The following is a 25128-nucleotide window of genomic DNA, read 5'->3' on the forward strand; positions in this document are numbered from 1 at the left end:
CTTTTGTGTTAAACTGTAAACATGGAGACTGTGATTGATGTGGTAGAAGGAGTGTGTGCGCAGCTAACAGAGAAGCACCACTGCCTTCTTGTTTGTCCTGAAGTATTATTATTTTTATGGTCAGTCTTGATGGTTGTTTCCAACTGAGTTATTGCTGGCTTTAAGGTGTGTTTACAGACAGCTCTCCTCAAACCCTGCACGTACATTTACACATACTTGCATACTGACAGGGTATGTCTGGAAAAAACTGCTCCAGATAAACACACAAGAATCATCCAAACTGCTTCTGTTTACTGAGATAAACCCACTCATGTACTTAGAAAAACACAACTTTCCTATAGTAACTAGGCTTGCAGCTTCTTGAAGCTCCTCTTCAGGACGGATTTGGCACAGCTGTATCCCCCATACCAACCAAGTGCCATGGCAGAACATGGACACTCCTATCTTTTAGTACTTCCCTGGTCTCCATCTCCCTCTCCCTTGCTCCTTTATGCTACTCTACCGTCTTCTCTCGCCATCCAGCTCCCCTGGAGCAGTGCCCTGACGGAGGGCACGCACACACACAGCAGCCAGGCCGCCAGGGCCGTGCTGGGCTCTCAGGGAAGATCCCCAGGAGCGCCTGGGCTGGCTGGCCTGAGCCCCGCTGCTCCTCCAGCTGCAGCTCCCGCCCGCGACAGGGTGGGCTGCTCTCCTCCACACCCGCCTCTCACACAAACCGGTCTCCTCCAAGCACACGGTTTTAAATCCCCCTGATGCTCCCAAACCCTGAGGTGGATCCTCGCTCCCTGCCTTCCTCTGGGCCTCCCAAAGCCCCAGGTAAAGGAGCAGACGAGTGCCAGCCCTCGGGCCCGTGCGGACCCTCCACCGCTCCTCCCTCACCCCGAGCCGGGCCGCTCCAAGGCCGCAGCACGCCCGCCCGCGCCGCCGCTGGAGGGCAGAGCGCAGAGGGGGCGGTGGCGGGCGAGGGGCGGGCACTGCCGGGGCCGCATCCCGGCGTGTGAGCATGCCGGGGCGGGAGGAGGGCGTCCTCGGCCGGGCCGGGGGAGGTTCAGGCTGAAGTTAGGGCCGGGGAGAGAGGAAGAGGGAGCGCTGCCGGAAGCGGCGGCGCTGGCGCTGGGAGCCCGCGGAGTTCCGCGGGCAGCATGTAGCTGGTGACAGCCGTCCGAGCGCGCCGCCTGCGCCGGAGCCGCCGGCTAGTTCGCTGAGGGTCCGGTGCAGCGGGTCGGGCGCTTCTCCGGGGAGGCGGAGGGGGCGGCAGCCGCGCCTCGCTTCGCCTCTCCCTCACTTTCCCCTCTGTCCTCGGCGCCGTCTCTCGGCTCAGCTCTTCCTCAGCCCGCCGCCCCTTCGCCGCCGGCCGGGGGGCTGCGGCGCCGCTGCCATGGGGCTGCCCACGCTGGAGTTCAGCGACTCCTACTTGGACAGCCCGGATTTCAGGGAGCGCTTGAAGTGTCACGAGATCGAGCTGGAGAGGACCAACAAGTTCATCAAAGAGCTGATTAAGGACGGCAGCCTCCTCATCGGGGCCCTGCGGAGTGAGTGGAGCTGGGGGCGGCGGGCAGGGGAAGGGGCTTCTTTTGTTTGAATGGGCGCCGGGAGCGGGCTCCCCTGCCGGCAGCCGCTGAAAAGCGCCTCGTAAACTTTCTCCCCTGCTCCCACCCCGCTGCTCTGCCTCGCCTCGCCTGCGGCGGGGCTGGGTGGGTGTCCCGGGGGAGCGGGAGCGGGGGCGGTGCGGGGCCCTGCCCCGGCCTGCGGGCCCGGCCGCGCCCTCCCCGGCGGGACGAGCGGGCAGCGCGGGGGCCGCGGCTGCCAGGGGCGCGTCCGGCCCAAGCGGCCCCGCCTGGGGACGGGGAAGAGCCCGGGCTGGGGCTGGGGGCCGAAAGTGGCGGTGGAGGTCGCTAGATGGACTGGGCGCAGAGCGCTGCCCGCGGTCTCTCTCCGGGACGCTGGCTGCTAGTGAGGTGTCTTCAGATAATGGAGATGCCCATAATAAAGGGGCAAAGCAAGACACTAAAGTTAGTTTTTATGAAGAAACTTTATATCTCACGCCTGCCGCCCTTCATGTATTAGTTTAACTTCTATGTATTCTGAAAGATTATGAAAGCGGAGATAAGGTTGGACCGTTTCATGCTTTTAAAACTCGATGAGTTGAGCACTGACAGCTCCCGGCCCCCCCGCTTTGAAGAGCTTAAAGTGAAAACTAGGAATTGCCATGAGCATTGCTAGACCTGGCTTGCCCTCATCTCCTCCAACTCCTGGCCACCTACTTCTCGTCTTTAGTCGCTTTGGATCTCTCTTAGCTGTTGCCTAGAGCTTTCCTTCGGGTAGAACAGAGAAATAACTTAGAGCTTCTTGTGCTGCAACATGTTGAAGGAAAAGAATCACTTCAGTCCTTAAAAATATCTGCCACATTCACATGGTATGCCGGTTTTTGTAGACTGAAGGGTAGCAGTATTGGTCTATGTGGACAGGGAGCAGGTGTTAATCCTCTGTGCTCACAGGGAACCTGATGATGCTTACCTGAAGTCTAAACTAAAAGTTTGTCCATTTACTTGGGACAGGAGGTCAAATTCTGAAGATTTTGTTTGGCCAGCAGTAGGACTGAATGTTAATTGTACTTGTTCATGCATCAGCTGTACATAGTTTATTTACAGCACTTCATTTACATAAAGCAGCTACTGGCTTTTTGAGACTTTTTCATATAAGTGCATGCATTTCTGGACACATCTCTGTTTTAGTGTGTAGCTGGATAGAAATGTAGCGTCTTATGTGAACTTGTATTAAATTCAATAAATTCCCATATCTGTGCCCATAGAAAATGTGCATATATGCATATATATATATATAAAAATCTAAAAGCTTGATAATACATTTTTCTTTCCAAAGCAAGAAAGGTTGTTTTTTTAGTTGTACTTTAGGTCTTTCTCTATGCTAAAAAGTTTTCTACATAAACCAGGAAGTTTGAACTTGCTTTAAGTAGTAAAAATTTAAGCTTAATAAAACTTACTATTACATACCTGATCCTGTGAGGTGGTGTTCACAAATAGCAGTGACAGGTTAGGATACCACATGGGTACATTTTTGGCCTGGGCTAGCACTAGAAATTGACTCATTTTTGTTCCAGATCAAATATGAACAAATACAATTTTTCTTAAGTTGTCAAAGAAAGACTGCTATAGAAGGAATATTCTTGAGAAGTTATTTAGGCCTTGATTCTGAAGTGAGTAATCCCATTACTTTTGTGAAGGCTGCTTGTGAGTCCTTGTTGGATTTAGACCTTATTATCTACATGTTCAACAATTCTCTCCTTCTTCAAAGAGAAGCAATATTTCTTTCAAGTAATGACTACTAAACTTGCAAGTTCTCCTGATTTTTAAAACTTTTTAGTTCAAATGTTACTGTGTTTGCCACAATGCTTATTGTGTTCTATTTGCAACTTCAAGATGCTGTATGCTATAGTGTCATTTAGCAAAATCAGATCTGCTCTGGTGTAGTAAGAAATATTTCTCCTTCATCTGAAATCCCTTAGTTTTGTGACTGTGCCTTCCACAGAGTACTGCCTCAGCCCCTGTGTTAGGACAAGTGGCAAATATCTGGATTTTTCTCAACAAAATAGAAATCCTAGCTTTATACTGTACAGACTCAGGTGTAGGTGCTGCAAGGACAGTGTACCTGTTATGGCAAGTAGCACTATTGTGTATTTCCTAGAACAGAGAACTTTTGACTCATTAAAGCACACTAACTACTCCTGCTCAGCTTTCAAATCAGTGGAGTGTGAGGCTTTTTTTTTTTTTAAGTTGTCTTTGAAGATCTAATCAAACAGCAGAGGAAGTAGTTTATTTTGGTGACGTACTCTTAAAGTTTGGTCTTTGAATACTTAATAACCTACAAGCCCTGAAGAACAACAGGCATTATTTGCGATGTTTAATCTCTTCAGGTGATCTAGGAATTTTCATTTACATGTTGGTTTTGAGGATCAGTTCTACTGGGGGAAAACTTCAGACTGTGCTGCAGGGCTTCAGTGAAGATGAGTTTTGAAACATGTCCTTCCTGACCATGTTTAGAGAAGAGACAGTGAAGCTAACTTAATGTACTTAGAAAATACTATAATCTTTTAAAGTTACCTAAATGTAAGATATTATATGAAGCAGCGGTGCGTGCATGTTTTTTTTCAGATAGAATTAAACTTCTATATTACAAAAGTTACAAGATATTAATTTGTGCACAATCCAGTATGTAAGAAGTTACTGTAAAAATGCAGTGTTTATAAATACGTGACAAAAGATCCTGCAAAAAAAATGAAGGATGAAGAAATACACTTAATGTAGTATGCAAACATTTTGCATTTTTATTGTTGGAGCAGTCCCAAGATAAGGTCAGACTTTATTTTAATGTTCATTCTAGAGAATGCTGCTTTCCAAAGTAGTATGTAGAGCTGTAATATGTAATATTGTGCCCCATAAAGCATCCGTTGACTATTGTGAATGCAGCAAAAGCTGACAATACTGGGATTGATAGAAAATCCTCATCATCTTTTCCTAGTGTGTTGTGGGTTTGTTGTTGTTGTTTTGTTTTTGTTTTTTTTCCACAATGTTTTCTTCTCTTTCTAAACGTGTAAGACTCTGGGAGTACCCTAGAAGAGCATAGATTACATAGTCCAGTTTAGTTAGGTGTTAGCATTATGTTAGTAGTGTCGGTGCTTCCTTCTGTCTTGTCCTACAATTAGTATTTGCAGTGAAAGACTACATTTTCTTTTTCAAATAACTGAGGTACAAAATACATTACTATCTCTTGAAAGGCTTAGTTTATGTCTGTGATAGATGTTCCTATTACATTAAAACGTTGTCTTTCAACAGACATTTAACTCTATGTGTAGACAGAATTATGTAGGACCATATAGTGTTCTTTAGTGTACCTGAAGGTGGGTTTCTAAGAAAAACTGATGTTCTGGTACAACAGGCCGCCTTGATTATTAGGTAACTCTTAATTTCATAAGTTCTTCAGATGCCTGGTTTAACAGATCTTTCAGATACATGTTTAAAATGTATACATATGTATACATATATGCTTATATACTTCACATAGGGAAGTCTACCTGTAGCTGGACTCCTGAAGCAGAATTGGAATATTTCCTTCTTATTGATTCCATCTTGTTTTCAGTTAAAACATCAAGTCTGTTTTTCCTGTACTTTTTGCTAGTAGTGTACTTTGTAATTTCATTGTAGTTGCCTTGCAAAGCAGCAGCCTACTCATGATCATGTAGATTATAGGGGACATTTCATTATAAAAAATACTTGTATGCTTTCAATTTTTTTAATAGGCCCGCTTTTCTGCCGAAGTTAATGAATACTATATTCAACAATCCAAAAAAGTAACATGCATATTGCTGTGCAGAAGCGTTCAGCTTTTCTGTCTGACTTTTGAGGCCTTCTCTCTACATCTTAAGTCCTACTTTAGCAACAAGTTCATGTATTCAAAGGTGAGAACTCCATAAGTTTCAGTAAAAATGGTTAAAAGTTCGGTGCATTTGCAGCTGTTTTCAGTAATGGTTTACCTTTTAAAGTGTTCTAAGATGGTGTAAACAGTAATGTAGTTTACAGTAATGCAGAGATGTGGTATAATATAAATAAGATTTAACAGGTATCTTTATGAATTTACAATTTAGTAGCAATCATCAGTACTTTAATTTTACTACTTAACACATGGAGAAACAGAGAAACAGGCACAAGGTGGAAATACCATCTTTTATAGGGGGTGTGAAGGAGTATGTTTTTACCAGGGTTTTACAGAAATTCTACACAGAAAAGACTGCCTTGAAACTGTTTTGACATACCGTTTTCAGGGATGATTTTCTGCTCCTCTCAAACTTAATTATAAAAATACAGTGATGAACCTGGCTATATGTAGAAATTTTGGGGGTTAGCTGGCTGGAAAAAACATGAAGACAAAATTACAGCATAAGAACTTATCTTGTTATCTCTCTTGGGAATTTTTTTTTTTTTTTAATGTAACCCCCCCCTTTGTATCTTTCCAGAAAGATCCATTTTCCCAGATATCTTTGCCTCACATATTTTAATGAGATTAAATCTTTACAATGTCTTTTCCAGATTACAACTGGAGCAAGACTGTGTTCATTGAATAATAACAAAGGAGAATGATTGCTACCAAACTTATTAATTTAGATTCTAAATAAAGCAACTGCTTCTTCATATTCCCCATATGGTACTAATGATGGCAAACATGGAATTATTGAAGTATAGCTTCCTAGTGACAACTTCAGAAACAACTCGCATTGCGTTTGAAAATTGATGGTTTTAGTCATAAAATACAAAGATGCATAACTTGCCTTTCATGTTATGGTTGGGTGAGAGGCAGGGCACTACAACAGGTTACATGTCTTAGTCTCTAAATAAATGATTCCCTTACCAATGGGGAAAAATTTCACACTAAAAGGAAGTTGAAAGTGAGTAATTGGCATTAATGATTTGAAGTCACCTGCTCTCGTGCTGTTCTGTTACTTCTGATGGGCATTTGTTCTGTCCTGCTCAGCTTCTGCTGATGTCTGAGTTATCTATGAATTATGGACATAACTTTCAAAAATAATTCCAACAGATTTCAGCCTTTCATGCAAAGATGCCAATGATACGCTGGTTCTTGGCCAGAGAAGGAGCATATTTGCTTTCTCTACTGTTTAAAGCAGCTGTAGCCTGTGTGTTATTTTCTTTAACCAAATCTACATGGAGATAACAAACACTAGTATGCAGTGGACTGTTCCAGAGCACAGTATTTTCTGTCCATCGCATGATGTTTCATTTTGAACCAAGGATCCCTGCAAGTGAATTCCCATACTGTCAGTAGTGACTGCTGTGTTAATGAAGTCCTTGAATGACTCAACATGGGTGTTCTTGTGCTTTAATATTGAAACAAGTATTCTTTAGAGAAATTTTATAATTAGATTATGTCGGGTTACCAAAGGAGTGGGTTTGAGTTTCAGATGCCATATGAAATTATGTCTCTGCTTTAAGGAAATATTGCACATTTTTTTTAAATTAGGATTGTGAGACTTTTAAACTGATTTTTGAAAAGGTCGGATGTAATCTGTTTCTTAATTGGCCAGTTGGCTTGTTGTCTACTACAAACTTCGTTTGCTATGAATAAGATAAATCAATTCTATTAATAAGAGACCAGCTGCTTCATGATTATTGTCTTTACTACAATGGAAAATATGATGCTGTGGTCACTGAACTTATACAGATCTCTTGGGTTTTTGTGGGCAGAAGTACTATAGCAACTTGCAGTTTCCTGTAATAGTAAATAACTTTGTATTCATCCTGTGTGAAAAAGAGAGGACAATACGGTCCTTCTTACTACTGAATGATATGTAAATCAGTGCTATGTCTTTGCTGTTTTAGTTTTTCCTGTTGTCTCAAAATTGTAATTATAACAAATTTGGAACATAGGAGAATTGGGTATTTAAGACTAGCATGGATTTCCTTTGTTAAATCCAGTCTCTTGCTAGTGTTACATCATGTAACTCCTACATATCAAGCTCCATTTAAAAAAGTTTTTATCCTTACTAGTTTTGCTGGAAGGCAGTTCTAGAACCTTGTTACTCTGAGGGTTGAGTATCTAATTAAAAATAAATTTATTGTGGAAATTCAAACTTGTTTATGCTCATTTTCCTTTCACTCAACATTTCTGCACTGTTGTTTACTTGGATTTGCTTGGGGAATAATCACATCCTTTCGCTAGACTGAACAAGCTGTTCTCATCCTCTTTTAAGAGCTTCTCTGGTTTCTTGGTCAGTTCAGTAGCTCTTTTATAAGCCTTTTTAAATTTTCTTTTAAAGGTTCAGGAGATCAGAAGTAAATGTATGGGAAATGAAAATAGTCTAATGTTTACACGTTTGATCTTTGCTCGTAGTATTCTGTGAGAACACCAATCATTAAATGAAATCAGTGTTTATAGTCTTGTTTTGACTATGTGGTGCTATGGATTCCTCAGCTCTATGATAAAAGATGAAAAAGTCTTGGGATCTCATAAGCTGTAGCAGTGAAGGAAATATTAAACTAAAGAAAAATAGCTTGACCTTCTTCCATATTAAAATGAGACTGAGGTATTGTTGGGCAGTAATCTAAATTCCCATTGGCACCCTGCGAAGTGCAAATAACTTTCATTAGAAAGATAATATATTTCACAGCACGTTATGAACTCTGGGCTATGTTACAATACAGTTTTACAGATCAGTTCAAAGTTATCAACTTAAATCACTTCCCTGTCCTGAATTATGCAAACTCGTGTTTCACAGGACACCAAAAGCCTAAACAACGTGTTGTTGTGCTGGTGTTTTGCTTAGTAATATTCAGTCATGGGAAATGGTATGGAAATTCTGTGTGTCTTCAGAAGTCTTATCTTCTTTTAGCTTAAAATTGAAAGCAGGATACAACGTGCTGTGATGCCTAGGTCATATAGTTGGTTCTACTACTGATGTTACTTAATATTTTGCAGGTTGCTTAAAAAAGAGAGGTTTGCATGTCAGATGTGCAGTGTGGTGTCTGTTTGCAAAGGTACTCTTCTGTTCACTGAAAGATACTATGTAAATGAAAGTAGGTATCACCAATAGGATTATTTTCTTCAGTCAAGAACCTCTAAGTTAAATAAACATAATAAAAAATAAACCAGGTAACAGTAAGAAGAATCAATGCGGTTTGATCCTGTATTACAGGGATAAATAAGCCTCTTATTTTAATTATTCTTTGCCTTTTGTGCTGTAGCAAACTCTTTCTTCGTTTAGTTTCCTGTAGGTGATGACACCTCAAACTTAGTTTTTGTCTTTTGTTCTTTCTTTTTTTTCTTCTCCTCTTTTTTACCCTCTTTCCCTCTGTTTTGCAGACACAAGTCCAGTGTTCTGTGTCCCTGATACCTCCCTGCTCTGTGGTAGCAGCCAAGCTCTCCCAAAGTCAGGTTTGAAGTGTTAAATCAGATTGATCTCAGCATCAGCCGTTGAATGATGTTGAACAAAAACATTCCTCTTTTTGGATGTTTGCAGCAAAACCTTTTCCTAATTGTTTCTTATCTAGATAACTTCTGTAAGTTCTCATCTTCTCCACCTTAATTATTTTACTGCCATAGTAGCTTGGTATCATGTGCTTTACTGGTGACTAGTTTATTAGGTATATTGTGGTTTTGTGTTGTGTTTTTTTTTTTCTTTTTTAATAAATAAATTATTTACTTGTGCAAAAGAGAGATCCACTAATCTGATGCAGTTTATCTTTGATAAATCTATATTGCCTTTTACCCTATATTCTATAAAGTTCTGAGCTTTTAATTGTTCTTCAGACGGTGTTCCAAAGCATTTATTGACTTTAAGGTCAAGCATTAGTGGTGGAACATTATTCATTATCTTTGTTTCTGAAATATATTGTTTCTTCCCCATGAGGGTGGTGAGGCACTGGAACAGGCTGCCCAGAGAAGTTGTGAATGCCCCATCCCTGGAAGTGTTCAAGGCCAGGCTGGATGGGTCTTCGAGCAACCTGGTCTAGTGGAAGATGTCCCTGCCTGTGACAGGGTGGTTGGAAGTAGATGATCTTTGAGGTCCTTTGAACCCAAACCATTCTATAATAGGTATATATTTGCTATGAGAGCAGACTCTTTGACTTGACCAATTTAAATCTTGGGTACCAAGTCTTCCATTATCATGTTGGAATTTTATTGTTAAATTTTATCTGTCATAATCCCTGTTTGAGTTTATGGAGCTCTTTCTTTTTCTTATTTGTGTGATGATGCTCTACCTTATTTGCCTTTAACCTTTTGCTTACGAATGGTGAGCGGGAGAGAAGGGAGGGGGAACCCAAGAACTCTGCCTCCTTGGGATGTACTGTTTGTATAAGCTGTTATTTTGAAGCCATGAATGTTGTAGAGGGGTGATATTTTCCCTCTAGGGCTAAAATGACTTAATTTGCAGGAAGCATGCAGGTGGAACTTGCTGCTTTGAAAAAGGTTACTTCAAGGCTGAGGTTATCTAGTAAAAATAATTGTTCTCTTCTTGAACCTTTTCATGTCTAGTACTGTTGCTGCCATTAAAACAAGCTGTATAGTGATGTTTGAAGAAAAAATTGAAATATGATTCCTTGTCCCTCTTGTGGATTACTAGTTAGCCTACATACAGGGAAGCTAGAGGGCTATGGAGCTGACCTTCTGGGGAACTTGGAAATAAGTAAGACTTGAGCTTTACTGTAGGAGAGGTAAAATACCCTTATACTGGGGAAAGGCAGAAATTGTGGGAGTATTTGATACTGCTACAGCTAAAACCAGCATGTATGTTTAGAAATACATGCCTTTGCCAAATATTTTACCTTCTAATATAAGCTGTATTAACTTGCATACTTTTATAAAGAGTCTGTTTTAATGAAGAAAAATTATGTAATGGCTCCTTAATAAAAATTACAGTTAGCTTGTAGTAAAGACTTTGGTTTGTTCTGTGTATCCAGAGATGCTTCTGTGAATCTTGTCCTGTGGTATGTGTTACTCTCATAAAAGGCTTGTTGATAGTTGCCAGTCAGTGCCTTCAAAAGTTGGGGACTGGCATTTCACAGTACCTCTAATGGGTTGGATTCTCCACTCAAGTTGTGGTCTGAGCAACCAGACAGTGGAGACCAGGCAGAGGTCAAGTAGTTCAAAATAGACCTGAGGAAAAGAATGGCTGTTTTCCACTGGTAACAGATCCACTTAAACAGGACTTGGTTTGATCCAGAACAAAGTATGTGAGGTTAAAACGATATTTTGTGAATATTCATTTTTTATTAACCACGTGCACATACTTTTACTGAAATGTAAAATGGCTAATACTACTTGCCCCCCTGCTCTGGGTTCCATCATATTATTGTCCAAGCCTGCTTGTAAAACTAGGAAAAAATAGTGCAGTTTTGTAAACATCAATACATGAAGAGATGTTTGTTGATTCATGAATCTCCGTCTAGGAATTAGTTACTGGCTATATTGCACAGGTTGAATATTAGAATATGTTACCTTAATTTCATAATTGTATTGATGTATTCAGTACAACTGAAGTAGCAAGGAAGAGAATGCGCTTCAGCTTCTCAACATAATTTTGCCTTGACAGCTGCCAGTGCTTTGCTCTAGCTTTTTGAGGAAATTCTCTGGCTTCTGCTTTTTGTTTTTTAGAAAGTATGGTGAGTCTCCTGTGTTGAAAAACTCTCTTTTATTTTTTTCAGAGTTGGATCACATCAAATTTCACCTCTGTTGTATTTGCATGATCTCTTTGGGGGCATTTTCAACAAGTCAAGAAGTAGTGAATGTGGCATGGTTACAGGCCAGTTAACATTGACTTTGAAAAGTCAAAGGTTGCTGGTGGAGAAGGAGGAAGATGAGTGTATTTAATAAATGGAGCATGGGCTTGCAGACTGACAGATACTGGAAATTTATTATCTCTGCGAGTATAAGTTGAAGGGTTTTATGGATATTGGCTCTATTTATTGCATTTCTGGGTGTTGAGTCTGATTCTGATGCTCATTTTCAGGAAAATGATGAAAAATTTTGAAGGCCCAGAGGAGACCCTGTGAACATATAAGGAGCACATGAAAGTGCTCAAGCTCCGTGGAAACCACAAACACTATAAAGCATGTCTTTTGCAATTGCTTAATTGGATGAGAAAGTTAAAGATTTATTTATATCACAGAAAAGAATCTTGATGGAGAGTTTCTCTATCTAATGGACCAAGTCATATGAAGATACAAGTGTTGGCAGAAGCTATACAAGTTAAGATTAGAAAAGTGCAACTGTGAAGTTAGTAAGATATTTCCTTATGACTGTGGTAGACTTTTCAATGCTAGAAGCTCTTAAATTGTTTTTTGTTTTTGTTTTTTTTCCCCAAGACGCAGTCCCATTCAGTTATGCCTGAAACTCCTGCTCAGTGGTAGCTGGTGTGTTGATCGCATTGCCACCTTCTTGCCTTAAAAAGAAATGTTCTCAGTCTACCTTCAGGTCTTCAAGATTATATTAGTTGAATGTACCTGTGTATATGGAACTTTGAAATCTGTGAAGAATACATCCTTAGGTCATTTTATAGATGAAAGCATTTTAAAACATGACAAATATTAAAGTGGGGCTTCAGATGGTTCCTTCTAGTACTCTTCTTACTTCGGTGTCATCATCATGTGACTTGAAATGGAGGTGATATGCTGGAATAACCATCTTGGGGAGGGGAGATTGTACATGTGGTGTGGGTTTTGTGTTTAGTTTTGTTGTGGGTTTGGTTTTGTTTTGTTTTTTTTAAGTTTTCTCCTTAGTTTTGAATACCAGACTGGATGGCTTAATTTAGTGTTTATACATTGTCGAGGGTTAAGATTGCGGGGTGACAATAAAACCCTGGCAGATGTATTGTTAACCCCCTCTCCCCCTCCCACACTTCCCCCTCCCTCTTCCCCCTTTTCCACTAAGGAGAGGCGATTGGGAGGAAAAGAAGCACAGAGTGAAGAGAGTTGGAAAAAATTAAAGATGTTTTACTAATGCTACTAATAAGAACAGAGAAAATAATACAAAATATACAAAACCAATCTTGAAAGTCTCAGCAACTGCAGAGCCGGCACCTGAAGTCCTGGATTGGACTCTGCAGCCAATCGGAGCTGGATTCAGTCTCTCACTAGGCCTCAGTTCGCAGGGACGACTAGCAAGGTCCTCTCCTAAGGTCAGCCATAAGCAGAAGGGAAAAGGGAAAAGCAAAAAGAGATCCTCGTGATCTCCCACTTTTATATGAAGTATTCACGTGAATGGGATGTTATACACAGTTGGTCAGTTTCTTGCTCACTTGCTTCTTGTCGCCCCTCTCGCGAGATGTCCATCCATGCTTATCAATAAGTTTGCATTCCGTTTGCTAGGTTTACCAAAACATGTGTCTGAGTCTCCAGGAAAATGCAGTTAATATGAAGGCTTTAGCTGACAGGCAAATTCACTGAAAGAGAAACTTGTTTTTAACAAAACCAGGACATACATGCATGTGCAACTATGCATTGAAATGAAACCAAACAGTTGAAGATGGCAATACGACCTTTATTTCCATATACACAGACACTAAATAAATATGTCCAGTTCAAGTTCCTATGCTACAGGTATGTAAAGATAACAAGACTAACATTTTTTTAAAGATCCTTGATGTTAGGAAAGTGGGGTTACAAACTTCGCTTTGTTAGCCTGTTGAGATATGGATTGTCTGAAGTACTTCAAACATCTTAAAAGTCTCATACTTCTTGTACCTATATTGTTTTGTCATCTACTAGCATGAGTGGTTTAATTGGAAAATAGACAGGTACACTGATTTAAAAACACAGAAGTGTATCTCCAAGCAAATTCTTGTAGGCATAAATGTAAGGCTTGGCAACAGACTTAATTTTTCTCACAAATACAGTTGGTACCGTTGGCTTTTTGCTGTGTGAGCTTAGAGCTGCTGCATCTTCATGCTGTTTGGGAGCCTAAGGTCAAATGAGAAATCCAAAATATTTCATTTTATGAAGAGGACTGTAGGCACAGCAGTACATTTCCTGTTTACGCAGCCAGATCTTCTTTGTGTGCTGTGAGATTTACTGATACACTCAGGCAGGATTTTTGAGTTTGCACTGTAAGCCGTAACTGTTGTTACTTAGCTCCCTGCAAATGCCATCATCTGCACCCTGGCCAGAGTGATGCAGCTCCATGTGTCTGTGGAGAAGGAAACAGAGATGATTCTCACCTAAGTCTTGCCATTTTTTGTTTATCCCTAGATTGCTGTATTGAAGATGAAAACGTTAAGGCCACGTTTAAGTCATTTGTTTAGCATTTCTTGGTTCAGGTTTCATTGGGAAGTGAAAAAATACAAGTTTTGTAACAGGTACAATTTTCTCATTCTTGTTCCCCATGTGCCGAGAGACAAATTGGTCTCTAGTCTAAGTAAATTTAAACTACAAATCCATGGAATCCACTGACTTCTTTTGGTCCCATGCAAATTAAAGAACTTTTAATTTTTATATTCTTGAACAGTATCGATAACTGTACATAATATGACTTCTTCTGTTTAGTGCTTTCTTTATGAAGTTGAAATACAGCCGATTAAAAGTGTGATTATTTTTATTTTATCTATGTTGCTGCAGCACAGCAATGATGTAATTCTTTGTTTTGTTCGTTCGGTTATTTTCTCTCTTAGTGCAACATATCCAAAACCTCCCTGGGAGGGATAATCACCTTAAATTTACCAAAAAAAAAGCTGCAATTCACATCTTATTTTCCATTATATTTCTGACAGTTTCTAAATAATTTGTCAGTGACATATGCATTGTGTGAAATGGCAAAATTTCTGTTGTCATTGGCACTCCAGAGCTTTTTTGATTTGTCTTCGGTAAGAAGCTACAGTTTTCAGGGCACCTTGAGACCTTACGACTATTTTACAATAAAAACTCGCCTACTTTTGTTGCCCGTCTTGAGGAGTTGTTGTGAAGCACTGAGTACTGTGGTGATGCACTAAGCATCAGTCTTGCAGGATTTTCTGAAACATTTATTGTACCCAGAGGAATTCCATGATATTTTGACAAACTCTTTCCGTGTCCCTTTGTAAATTAAAATGGCACTTAAGCAATTATATATTTGTACAAAGGTAATGAAATACAAGACAGCAGTGTTAGGCTTACTAGTGAACACCGGTGGGTTGGGGTGTGATGTTTTAGTGGCTTGAGTAGGCTTTTTTTTAATTTTTAAACATACTTAATGATTCCGATATCTTTTTTTCATTATTTTTTCCCCATTGTGGGGTGTGTGGAGGAACTGTGTGTGGTGAACAGGAACAGGGACGATGAGGTTCTGTACCAGTGGGAAATGGAGTTTCTGCAAAGCAAATCTCATGTCTGGATTCCTGGCAGATCTAAAAATTAGACCAGTTGAATGTCCAGTTTTTGCTTTCTTCTCGTCCCAGTTGTCCCACAGTAAAATAAAGCCTGTGGGTTTGGGAGTTTATCTTAATATTATTATCTATAAATGTGTTAAATACAGGTTTTTTTAAAGTTGTTGTAGTTTGTTTGATTTGGGTATTTCTAAAAAGTCCTTTTTAGTGTAGGAGTGGGATCTTAGATGATCAATACCTTTAAAATAAAATAGCATAGGAGGAGTTTTTTTTCCTGAGCTAGAGCATTCAGATAATACTTAGTGCAGTAGAACTTGCCATACTGCTGTATGTCATACTAGCCAGTAGAAAATTTGTCATACTGTTTTCTTAAATTTTATTAAAAGTGTGTTGGATCTTTAAATATGAAGTCTGATCCTCCATTAACTCCTTATTAATTCCAATATAAGGATTGCATTTGTGTGCGAGAAATTCAGGAGGAGGGATTGATGGTGTTTTTACTGCTTGCGAGATCCAGAGCTACTATGTGGAATTGGGTCTCTCCAAAAGCTGGTTTCTGCTTCTTTGAAGGATGTCAGGTATAAGGAGAGTGTGGTTGATTTTTGGTTTTTTTTTTTTTTGTAAGAAAAAACCTTAAAATGATAAGACTCAACAGCTTTTCCATTTCTGCAAAACCTGATTGTTTCTACATGGAACAAATTATTTCAGTCAGTAATGAAATCTTGTTATTACTAAAATACACATTGCAGATTTTATGAGGCTGCTTTAGAGATGTGTTGGCATCTCTGCACTTCAGACGTCCAGAATAAAACTGGCCAGTTGGTGATTCACGCAAAAGTACTCAGCATCTAAAATACATCAGACAAGGAGAACCTCTAAATTGCAGTAGCCACCTGCTGGAGTTCCCTCACCTGTCCTCAAATAACCTCTTTTCAGAAATGGCTTTATCTACCTGGGGCTTGAGTGCAGGTGTCCTGTTGGGCTCCACAGCAGCCTGTGGCAGCCAGCCAGGAGTTTCACCATGTGTGTGCTGCAGGGGCGGAAGTTCCTTTGTCCTGTGCCTGCTGCTTGGTTATTTTGTCTGATGATGCTGATTTCTGTTCTATGAAAAATAGTGATTGCTGCCTCCATGCATTGCCGGTGCTGTTCATCTGTGGGGTTTTTTTTGTGTGTGTGTAATTTTGTTTGTTTGTTTGTTTTAAAACTTTTCTTTCTTCTTCCTTGCAGGTTTAGTTCCCCAGCTACTCTGAAAAGTTCCTGTCTAGTTAGTTTCTGCCTTTAAATAATCAAATCTGTCCCTCTGGTTGTCTTTTGCCAACCTTCTTTGTGCCTTTTTCATGGTAACATCATGGAATATTTGAGGTGTGAATGCATGAAATAATATTTTCTACTTTGTGCTCTCTTTGTCTAATTAGCCTTGGTATTTTTGACTGTTCCTCATCATTGAGTTGACATTGGAATTACTGTAGACAGTTCTTTTACAAAATCTTTGCAGCGTATTAAAGCTAATGTAAATCCGATCACTACGTGGATGTAATTGAGATAATTTTTTTCCATGTGCGTTAGCGTGCGCTTCCTAAATTTTATTTTCTTCTATCCTCTTACCTCCCTGACATTTAAGTTTGTGACATCCTTCTGCTGCTTTCCAAGAAAGGAAAAAATGAAATTGATTATAAATATCATTATAACCATCTATTTCAGCAGCAAAATATGTTATTCAGTGTTAACACCCTTTTTCCAATCTGATTTCCAGATTCCATGATGGCTCTGGTAAATAGTAAGGCTTCTTTGATATCCTGAAAGGAATTATTTGGTGGAAAAGAGAGATGTCAATAGTGATAATACAGAAAATCTACTAAAATTTGATTCCGTTATGAGAAGCTGCCACAGTTAAGTACTTGTTGCTGTCTTTGTGCACTGGCAGTTGCGAAACCAGTTTGGTAGGTCTCTCCTGTGAGATTCCAGATCCTTGAATATTTTCCTGGCTTAAAGCCCATGTCCTCTTGTATTCCTTTCAAGACCAATACCCTCACTCAGCTGGAATATGCACTTTGTTGTGTTCATTACTTAACAGAACTGAATCTTCAAGAGAAGTTTTCTGCAACCTTTTCTATGGCTCTGCTACTGCCATAGCATCCTTAAACTGAAAGTTTTGTTTCGTTTGTAAAATATACCGGGAATACACAGGTTGCTAAGGAAATTTTCAGGATTGTATAGGAATTACTGGAATGTGACTTTTCAAGTACAGAGATACATATTTCTGAAAGCTGTTATGTGAGCACCTCTTGATATTCCTTTTTCTTGTGTGTTTGTTTTTCCATCCAGGTGAGTTATGTTCATGTCAGGGAATAGTCTTCCTTGATGTCATATTAAGTTGACTGGTTCTGATAGTGTGGGGTTGTTTTTGTGGGTTTTTGTTGTTTGTTTGGTTTTTGTCCATGCGTAGAAACACTTCCTATCAATACCAGTTCCAATATGTGAAGTATTTTGGGGGCAGTTGTGTGCGATCTTTTTGCAGCGATTGTCTGACACCTTTTCTGTGGAATGTGAGTGTGAGTGGTGCAGGCAGCCACCTTTCATCATTAGGTACTGGTGGTCAAAATCCCGTATTGAAGAAAATAACACTAAAAACTGGTTTCAAGGCCCTTGGCTTTTGAATTCTTTCTCTTTTTCCTCCATTACACCCTTCCTAGAAAAAGAATAACCTATGGACAGAATGCGCTTTTTTAAAAATTCTTTTTCCTCCTCTTGCCAGTAGTTCAATCAAACTTGAGAGTGTCTCAGTAGCTATCTGCAAGTATTTGAAAGGGTAACATTAAGGGAGAAGTGATTTGAGTTCTTAGTCTGTGTTGTGTGAGGGATATTCCTGTTTACAATTCACAATTCTGATTAATTTTTTATTAAACTGAACGCTGTAGAAGCGGCAGCTACTCTCTGTAAGTTCTATGTTCAGATGAGGGCAATGAAAATATTTACTGTGAATAGCCATTGTCCAAGTAGGTAGGTTTTTGGAAAGATGACCATAGCTTAGAAAACTAGTTTTGTTTCCTTTGTGTATTGGAAAGGTTTTGGACTAAAGTGATGTTTCCCAGAAGTGAGAAACTCAATATTAGTGCTAGCATTTGAAAATGGAGAAATATAGAATTGTAGCATAGAATCATTTTGCTAGGAAGAGACATCAAGATCATAAAATCCAACCACAACCTGGCACTAAACCATGTCTCTGAGAACCTCATCTATCTGAAAAGGTGGTTTGGGAGGGGCTCAAGAAGAAAGGAAAAACTTTGGGGCTTCTAAACTAACCAGAAAATATCAACTGGGTTCAGTCTTCAGGGTTCCAGACACAGGGGAGGAGGAAAAACCATCTCAGGTACCAGAGGTTGCCCAAACCTGATGGTTCAAGAAATCCTAATGAGGACAGTGCAGTGTGTACTGTTAGTAGATATCCATATTCCTGCTGTGCTTTCAGAAAAAGGTTAGACTTCCTTTCTTCTTCTTGATTCAGAATTCATTCTCAGGACTTGTTCTCCTTTCCAATCTACAATCCTGAGGAAAAATTATAAATTATGCCTTGTGGGGAAAAAAACTTGTTTTAACAATTCCATACTTAAAAAATATGCCAGACTTTCTCCATACCTGGGGAGTAAACACCCAGATGAATGATATATGGTAAAATATTTCCACGTTATGGCCTTTAGGTGTATCACTAGGAATTTTTTTGAAGAATGTCAGAATCTTGTACTATTAGACACTTAATAGCTCTGCTCTTCCATTTATCTTTTAAAATCTGAAATTCCATAGCAAAAAGAATGATCCTATAACATGGTGAAAACATGGTCTGAAAAGGATGGAAGTATTTATCAAAGTTTTCAACATAAATACAGAATTATAAAATTATTCTGTCACTTGCGCATACAGATTCCTGCAGTGCTTAATTAAATGATAAAATGCTTTTTTAATGACCTGGTAACACATTTGGTGTCTATCACTTTCTAATGCAGGCTATATATGGTATTTGTAGTATCTCTGAGTTTGTTACATTACTCTTAATTTTATTCAGTCTTCATTCTCTGCATTATTTCCAGTTAATGCTAAGTCTGTTATTCCGTTACTGTACTGTTCTTGTTCAAATTAAAAATGGTATCTTGTTGGTTTTTGGATTTATTTTTTTTTCCCTATGTTATCTTTTGTTACTTCAAATATTATCTGTGTTGCATAGCCTTCTGCATTTAATTTTAAAATAACTTGTGTCAGCGATAAGTTTTATTGGGAAGAGTTCTACCAGGCCATGCTGCAGTCACGCAGATGATAGTGATAAGGAAATATTCAGGTAACCGTACTGTTCTATGCTATTGCAGTAAATGTACTCTTATTTAATTTTTCTTGCAATAATAATTTACGCATACACTTTAAAGTTACTAGAACTTCAGGCTAATAGATTTAAGAAGCCAGAACGGTCTTGAAGCCTTCTGTTTTGCTTATCTATGGGGAAAAGAGGATCTGAGTATTATTCACATCCAGAAACATGTTCTTTATATTCATTCATGAAAATAATGAATTTTAAAATCGCTTTATTGGGTATATTTTTGGGAAGCTGTACACCAACAAGTAAAGTTAGCAGCAGCAGCATCTCTTAGCCACTGACAATTCAGTTCAGGCAGAGTTCTTAAACTGAAGTCTTTACTGACTTTTCGCTGCAAAGGCAGAACTTCTGAGGGTTATTATTAGAGTTTGTTTTCCTTTCAGGGAAGAGAAATTTCTTTTTTCGTGTTGGAAGTAGGAGGAGGAAGGAAAAAAAAAGGCAACCTGAGTGTCATTACTGAGAAAAGGGCACTGTAAGTCACCTTTTTTGTTTGACTTAGTTGGTGTTCTTAGTAATTATGTGTGTCTCTCAGTGGCCTCCAAAACCAATAGGAAAATAACGCTCAATGAGTCTGTTTATGTCAAGCTTCATATTGGTTCTCTCATCCGTGTTATTTATGGTTACTGCTTCCTACACTAATTTTGAGCACAGTCTTTACCCGGTTTATAGTTAATATTCCACAGTGATCTTTTTTCATTTTCTCTTCCAGTCATTATAAAAATGGACAGCAGAACACACAAGATTAATTTGTGTGTTTAGCTTGAGGGAATGATATCAAAGTTAAACTTTTTAGCTCTTTGGCTGCTAAGTGGTGAGCACGACCATCTTGCATTGAGGTAGCTCTGATTACATCAGTGTTCTGGGTTATTGTCTGTGCAGAGTGGATCTCGGGAGTATTGTTTGGTATTGAAAGGTGCTTGTTAAACATTTAGCAAGCCTATCTTTGCGCGTGATGAGCTTGATAAGAGATGCTATGATACATTGTATTTTAGATAGCCAGAAAATCCCTGTCCTTAATAAATAAGCTATTACAACAGTCAGCAGGAGTCATTATGGTCTCTCTTGATAGTGCCTAGATTGGGGGTCCTTAATTCAGAAACAATTAACAAAGCAGAATGACTCCTTAGGAGAAACTATGTATTGCCTTGCATGTGAGACTCGAAGATATCTATAAAACCATATGCTAATTGGATGCTGTAATTTTAAATAAAATAATTAAAAGTAATAAAAAATAACCTATTTAGTGCTATGTTTTTCTCTTCTTGCAGCCAATATTATAATGTACTCTGCCTGTGTCAAGGAAGCAAACATGAGTGTTTTGAGAAGAAGGTGTTTTACTTGGCTACTCGTGTGGTCAATTGAGTGATTCAGAGATCATGTTCTCGCATTCGTGTTTACTTACATGTTTAACTGGAGATGAAGCAGATTTGCAGTCAATACACATTGATCTCTGAAAGGATGATTCATTGCAGTTAAGCATTTTAAATGTTCGTGAGAGTTAGAAATACTGCATTTGGAAAGCAGTGTCCAAAATTGAGACTACCATGTTTGTGATTTGCCAGTTTGGTTCATATTGCTCCTTGTAAACAACAAATGTTGCCTAGACTAACTGGAACTTTTTTTCCCCTACGAGAATTCCAGTTGTTTTAAAAAGAATTGATGATTTCAGAATTGCATCCAGTTACAGAACTTGCTTGGTTTTGATCTTGCTAGTGTTTCCCATGTTTTTATGAAAAGCATAACTTAATGGAAATCTTCCCACTGGTATTAAATGGAGGGTAGAGAAGCCTGTATGTTAAGTACTGCTGGGCTTTTGAAATGGAATCTACAACTCCTTTAAGCAGCTTTTCATTGAGAAAAGGGAGAGGAGGGTGTGCTGGAATGGAAATCCAGCCAGCCAACGAGCTGTGAGTCATGCAGAGCTTGTGCTCCAAGTGCAGCTTCTTGTGGCATGCTGGAGGGAAAATGATGTTATAGTGATGTCAGGGCCATTCTGCAGTCAGTTTTTGCATAAAAATACAGTCCTCTGGTTAAACACCAAATTTTGCTGTATTAATAACTTCATTACAAATAGTTGCTTCAGGCTCAGAATATTTCGATCTTTTTCTTCATCTTCCTGATGAATTTTTTAATTATTAAAACTTTTGCACTGTGTGCGGAAACAAAATTGGTGGATGTTTTCCAAAAGCATTGTTATCAGCTATTCTAGTGTTGTTTTGTATCTTTTCAAAAGGAAGTTTTCCCATTTTCTTGGAGAAGACCCATCTGGACTTCCTCTAGAACTTAGATGCAAGCAAAGAAGCTCTCTATTCCCATCTCTTCAATATTCCCTTGAGCATTTATTCTTGAGATCGAGCTGTGATGAGTTTAGATTGAAATCTTAGTGGGAATTCATCTCAATTAGTGGGAATTAACATGATTTTGTGAAAGACAAATAAGATTCTGTAGCACCTGAAAACTAATGGAAACATTTTTTATGCAAAAACTCTATATTAAAGTTATTAAAATGTAAACTGTTCTAATTAAGAAACATCAGAGCTTAATTGTGCAAACCTTAATTGTTCTGTCCTGTTCTTGTTCCACTCTTCTTTTGTGTTTTTAAAGATGTTTTAACTAAAGTTTAGCAAGTGGCTGTTAAGTAACCAAATATGTTTGTTTGTGGTGTGTTCCTCATTTTCCTAGAGACTGACTGCAAACAGATACACACCACTAACTGCTGCAGCTGAAGTAACTGGGCGTTCTGTAGGGGCTGCATTAAATGGGTCAAAACAAGATTGTGTTGCTTTTTACTTTGTAATGAAATTTGGATTTTGTTTTCTCCTTTTAATATAAAAATCTACTTTTAAAAATTATGCCACATTGGAAGAAAAAAGTTGCAGCTCTTTTGGGGACTGGGAAGTGTGAGCAGCTGCATTCTTTCCAGCTCTGGTTAGTATCTCCTGCTCTGAAGGAATGGCATCTGGAATAATGGGCATGAAGCAGGGACCCACAGGGCTCTGCCTAATCACCAGTTCAGTGTGTGGCCTTGGGCAGTCTTGTTTTCAGCATCTCTGTCTGTCAAATAAGGTAATGATGCTCTGTATGACATGAACATATCCTCCTTTTACTGTCTTCCTAGACTTGGATTGCAGGAAGGCTGAGATAATTTTGTATTCATTAGAGGACTTGGATGGTATGCAGTAAGCCATAGTGCAAGGAGAAGAGGAAAGAATAATATTGAACTCTGAGGACAAAATCAAGTATTGAATAGCTGTCCACATAGGGGCCATCCACGTACTAAGAATAAGTTAGGAAAAGTTTCAAAAGAGGAGGGTGAAGATAATACATGTGTTAAAGGAGTAAAGCTGTATAATCAGTCTTCATTTAAGCCATTTGGGCTTGGTAGCCCAAATCAACTGTTGACAGCTCTTTATTTGCTAATGCAGTTATTCTTAATGTTAAAAGTTATGCTTAGCATTCCTCATAGCACAAATAAACAAGTCTTTGCTGGAAGAATTACAGCCTTGTAATATGACTAAAGGCACAGTGGTCCAGCTCCTCTGGCTCTGGAGCAGTTAAAGATGGTACAGCCTCCAGCTGTCCATCATCACTCCTCCCCTGGAGAACATCTCCCATGCTTCAACCAGCAAGATAGAGCATCTTCGTGATCCTTGATTTTGCAGTGTTAAGTCAGCTCTTCTTCCTTTGTTGTTGTTCATTGCAAAAATAGGTGATCCTAGATAGGTGGCTAAAGAGAGCTTACCTATGGTGGCCTATTGGCTCATCCATGAGAGTGAGAACATCCTGCTAGCAGATGGTGGTCATCAACTAATGGTGTCTTGAGTCAATCAAGCTATAGTAAAACATACACATCCAAATCTTCCTACAGAGAGCTGAAGAACGACCATGCAAGGTCAGACTTGAGGCTTATCTGGTGTTATATCCTGTCTCTAGATACAACTGAGTGCTGTGCTGGGAACTGGTTTGTCTCTCATGCACAGCACGGGCTGCCGAGGGGAGGATAAGAACCGGCAGAATGTGGAGAAGCTTCCGCTGTCCCCAGCGGTTTGAGGCTTGAAGATTTCCTGGGCGAAGGATTATGGCTTTAATAGCTCTCAGTGGATTTTTTTTTTTTCCTATGAACTTGTCTAGGTCTTTCTTGAACATACATAGAATTTTTGATAGCCGCAGCATCCGGTGGCAGGGAGCCTCATGATTTCAGTATGCATTTTACGAAGAAAAGCATCTTCTTTCTTTGTTTTGAGCTTATTTCTTGCTATGTTAATGCCCTTTTGTTTTCACTTTGGAAGAGACAGCCACCATTTCTGTAACGCTTGTGAGCTTTGTAGAACTTTTAGGGCTCCCCAGTTGTCTTTTCCAGGGTGATGGCTGAGTGCATTTCTTTAAACAAGATATTCTTACCATTATTTGCCTTTACCTCATTTCCCTGTGCTTTTCCCAGATACTCTGGGATGGTGTCAAGGAGTAAGACAAAAATCTGTATATAATGTTTAAATGCAGGTCTCTCATGAGTTGATGGAAAGATGTTAATGATAATTCTGCTGCTTTTTCCAAATTTCAAATAATTACTAATATTTTTGTTTCTTGCCTGGACCTGAGCATAGAGTAATAAAACAACCTAGTTACTGTTTATCTGTTTTAATGACAAAGGTCTCATACATGAGTGATAATAGTTAGTTCAGAACTCATTACACATGCCGTAATATAAACACTACTAGTACTAATGGATGGTAAGAGTATTAATTGAAGGATAGCACTCTGCCAGGAAGATAACAAGAGGATGTTGTCGTATGTTCCTAAATCTTTTCTTGACAGGAAAGCAGAACAAAATTCCAGAGAATTAAAAGCTGAAAAAACCCAGTAGATGAAATATGTAAAAACCTATTTGGTCCTTCTTACAAGATATTTGACTTAATAAAAGTTAGGCAGACTTCAGCAGAAGATCATTAAAGTTGCTTTTGTCTGAGAAATTAATTAAGTAAAAGTGTCCAATGAAATGAATGTAAGGGATAATTACCTCTTTACTGTAGCAAATGAAGAGCTTGTTCTTCGACATAGTTTCATGCATAGAGAGAAACTTCATATGATTACTGCTTTTTATAGGGTTCATCTTTCCACCTCTGGCTGAAAGCAATAAGACTGCCAAGTATTTAAGATACAAAAACTATTTCATAACTGTTAAGGAAACAGTCACATGCAAATTGGAGTTAACTCCAAACTCCTTGGGAACTCTTGATTCCTGAGGGGTAAGAGCAGGAGCTCACCTGGTGAAACAGGTTTGTAGTTGTGCAGTTCTTTATTTAATGAAGCATATTTCATTTGGCTGGTTTTTCTCCTGTTATTAAAATGTAAGTATTTTGGTATCAGATTTCTGAGTTTGGGATACTGCAAGTGATTTAATTTAAACCCTCAGAAATTTATCTTTAAGGCATTTAAGTGCTTTCATGGCTCTCATCTCTGCATTTTCTGAATTCCTTTCATATTTTAAAGGTAGAAGAGGGTTTAGCTAGCATATTAAGCTCGTTTGCTATATAGAACTTATGTGTTGAGTATCCATTCTCCCGAAGTAGTGAGAAGTAGCGCTGTAGTGAATTGGCTCTATGATAGACTATTTGAATGCAAGAAACTTCTTTAGGCCAAATTTGGTAAAGATGTTTAGTCCTATTTAACTTTACTGGACAAAATCCTGCTTGATATGGGGTCTCAGTTCTGTCTTCCCCGTCTGGAAGTGTATATCTGACTCTCTAAACAAATGTTACATCTGTTTGTGTGTGTCTGTTAGCAAAAAACCTCACACAACCATGTGCAATACTGAAGTTCATGTGACTGTGATATTAGTTGTCTGATCAAAGGAATCTAATCAAGTAGTGTATTCCTGAGCTAT

General features: G+C 39.1%; 1 protein-coding gene across 1 annotated transcript in view; it reads left to right on the forward strand.

The window, feature by feature from the left end:
* Positions 1 to 1040: 1040 nt before the first annotated feature.
* Positions 1041 to 25128, forward strand: part of ARHGAP42 (Rho GTPase activating protein 42) — a 165909-nt gene continuing 141821 nt past the window's right edge. The window contains exon 1 of the mRNA XM_065044178.1: positions 1041 to 1532. Coding sequence (XP_064900250.1) covers positions 1379 to 1532 — 154 coding nt within the window. The 5' untranslated portion in view covers positions 1041 to 1378. The remainder of the gene's footprint in view (positions 1533 to 25128) is intronic.

The sequence above is a fragment of the Columba livia genome, chromosome 1 (genome assembly GCF_036013475.1).
Source record: "Columba livia isolate bColLiv1 breed racing homer chromosome 1, bColLiv1.pat.W.v2, whole genome shotgun sequence".
NCBI lineage: Eukaryota > Metazoa > Chordata > Aves > Columbiformes > Columbidae > Columba > Columba livia.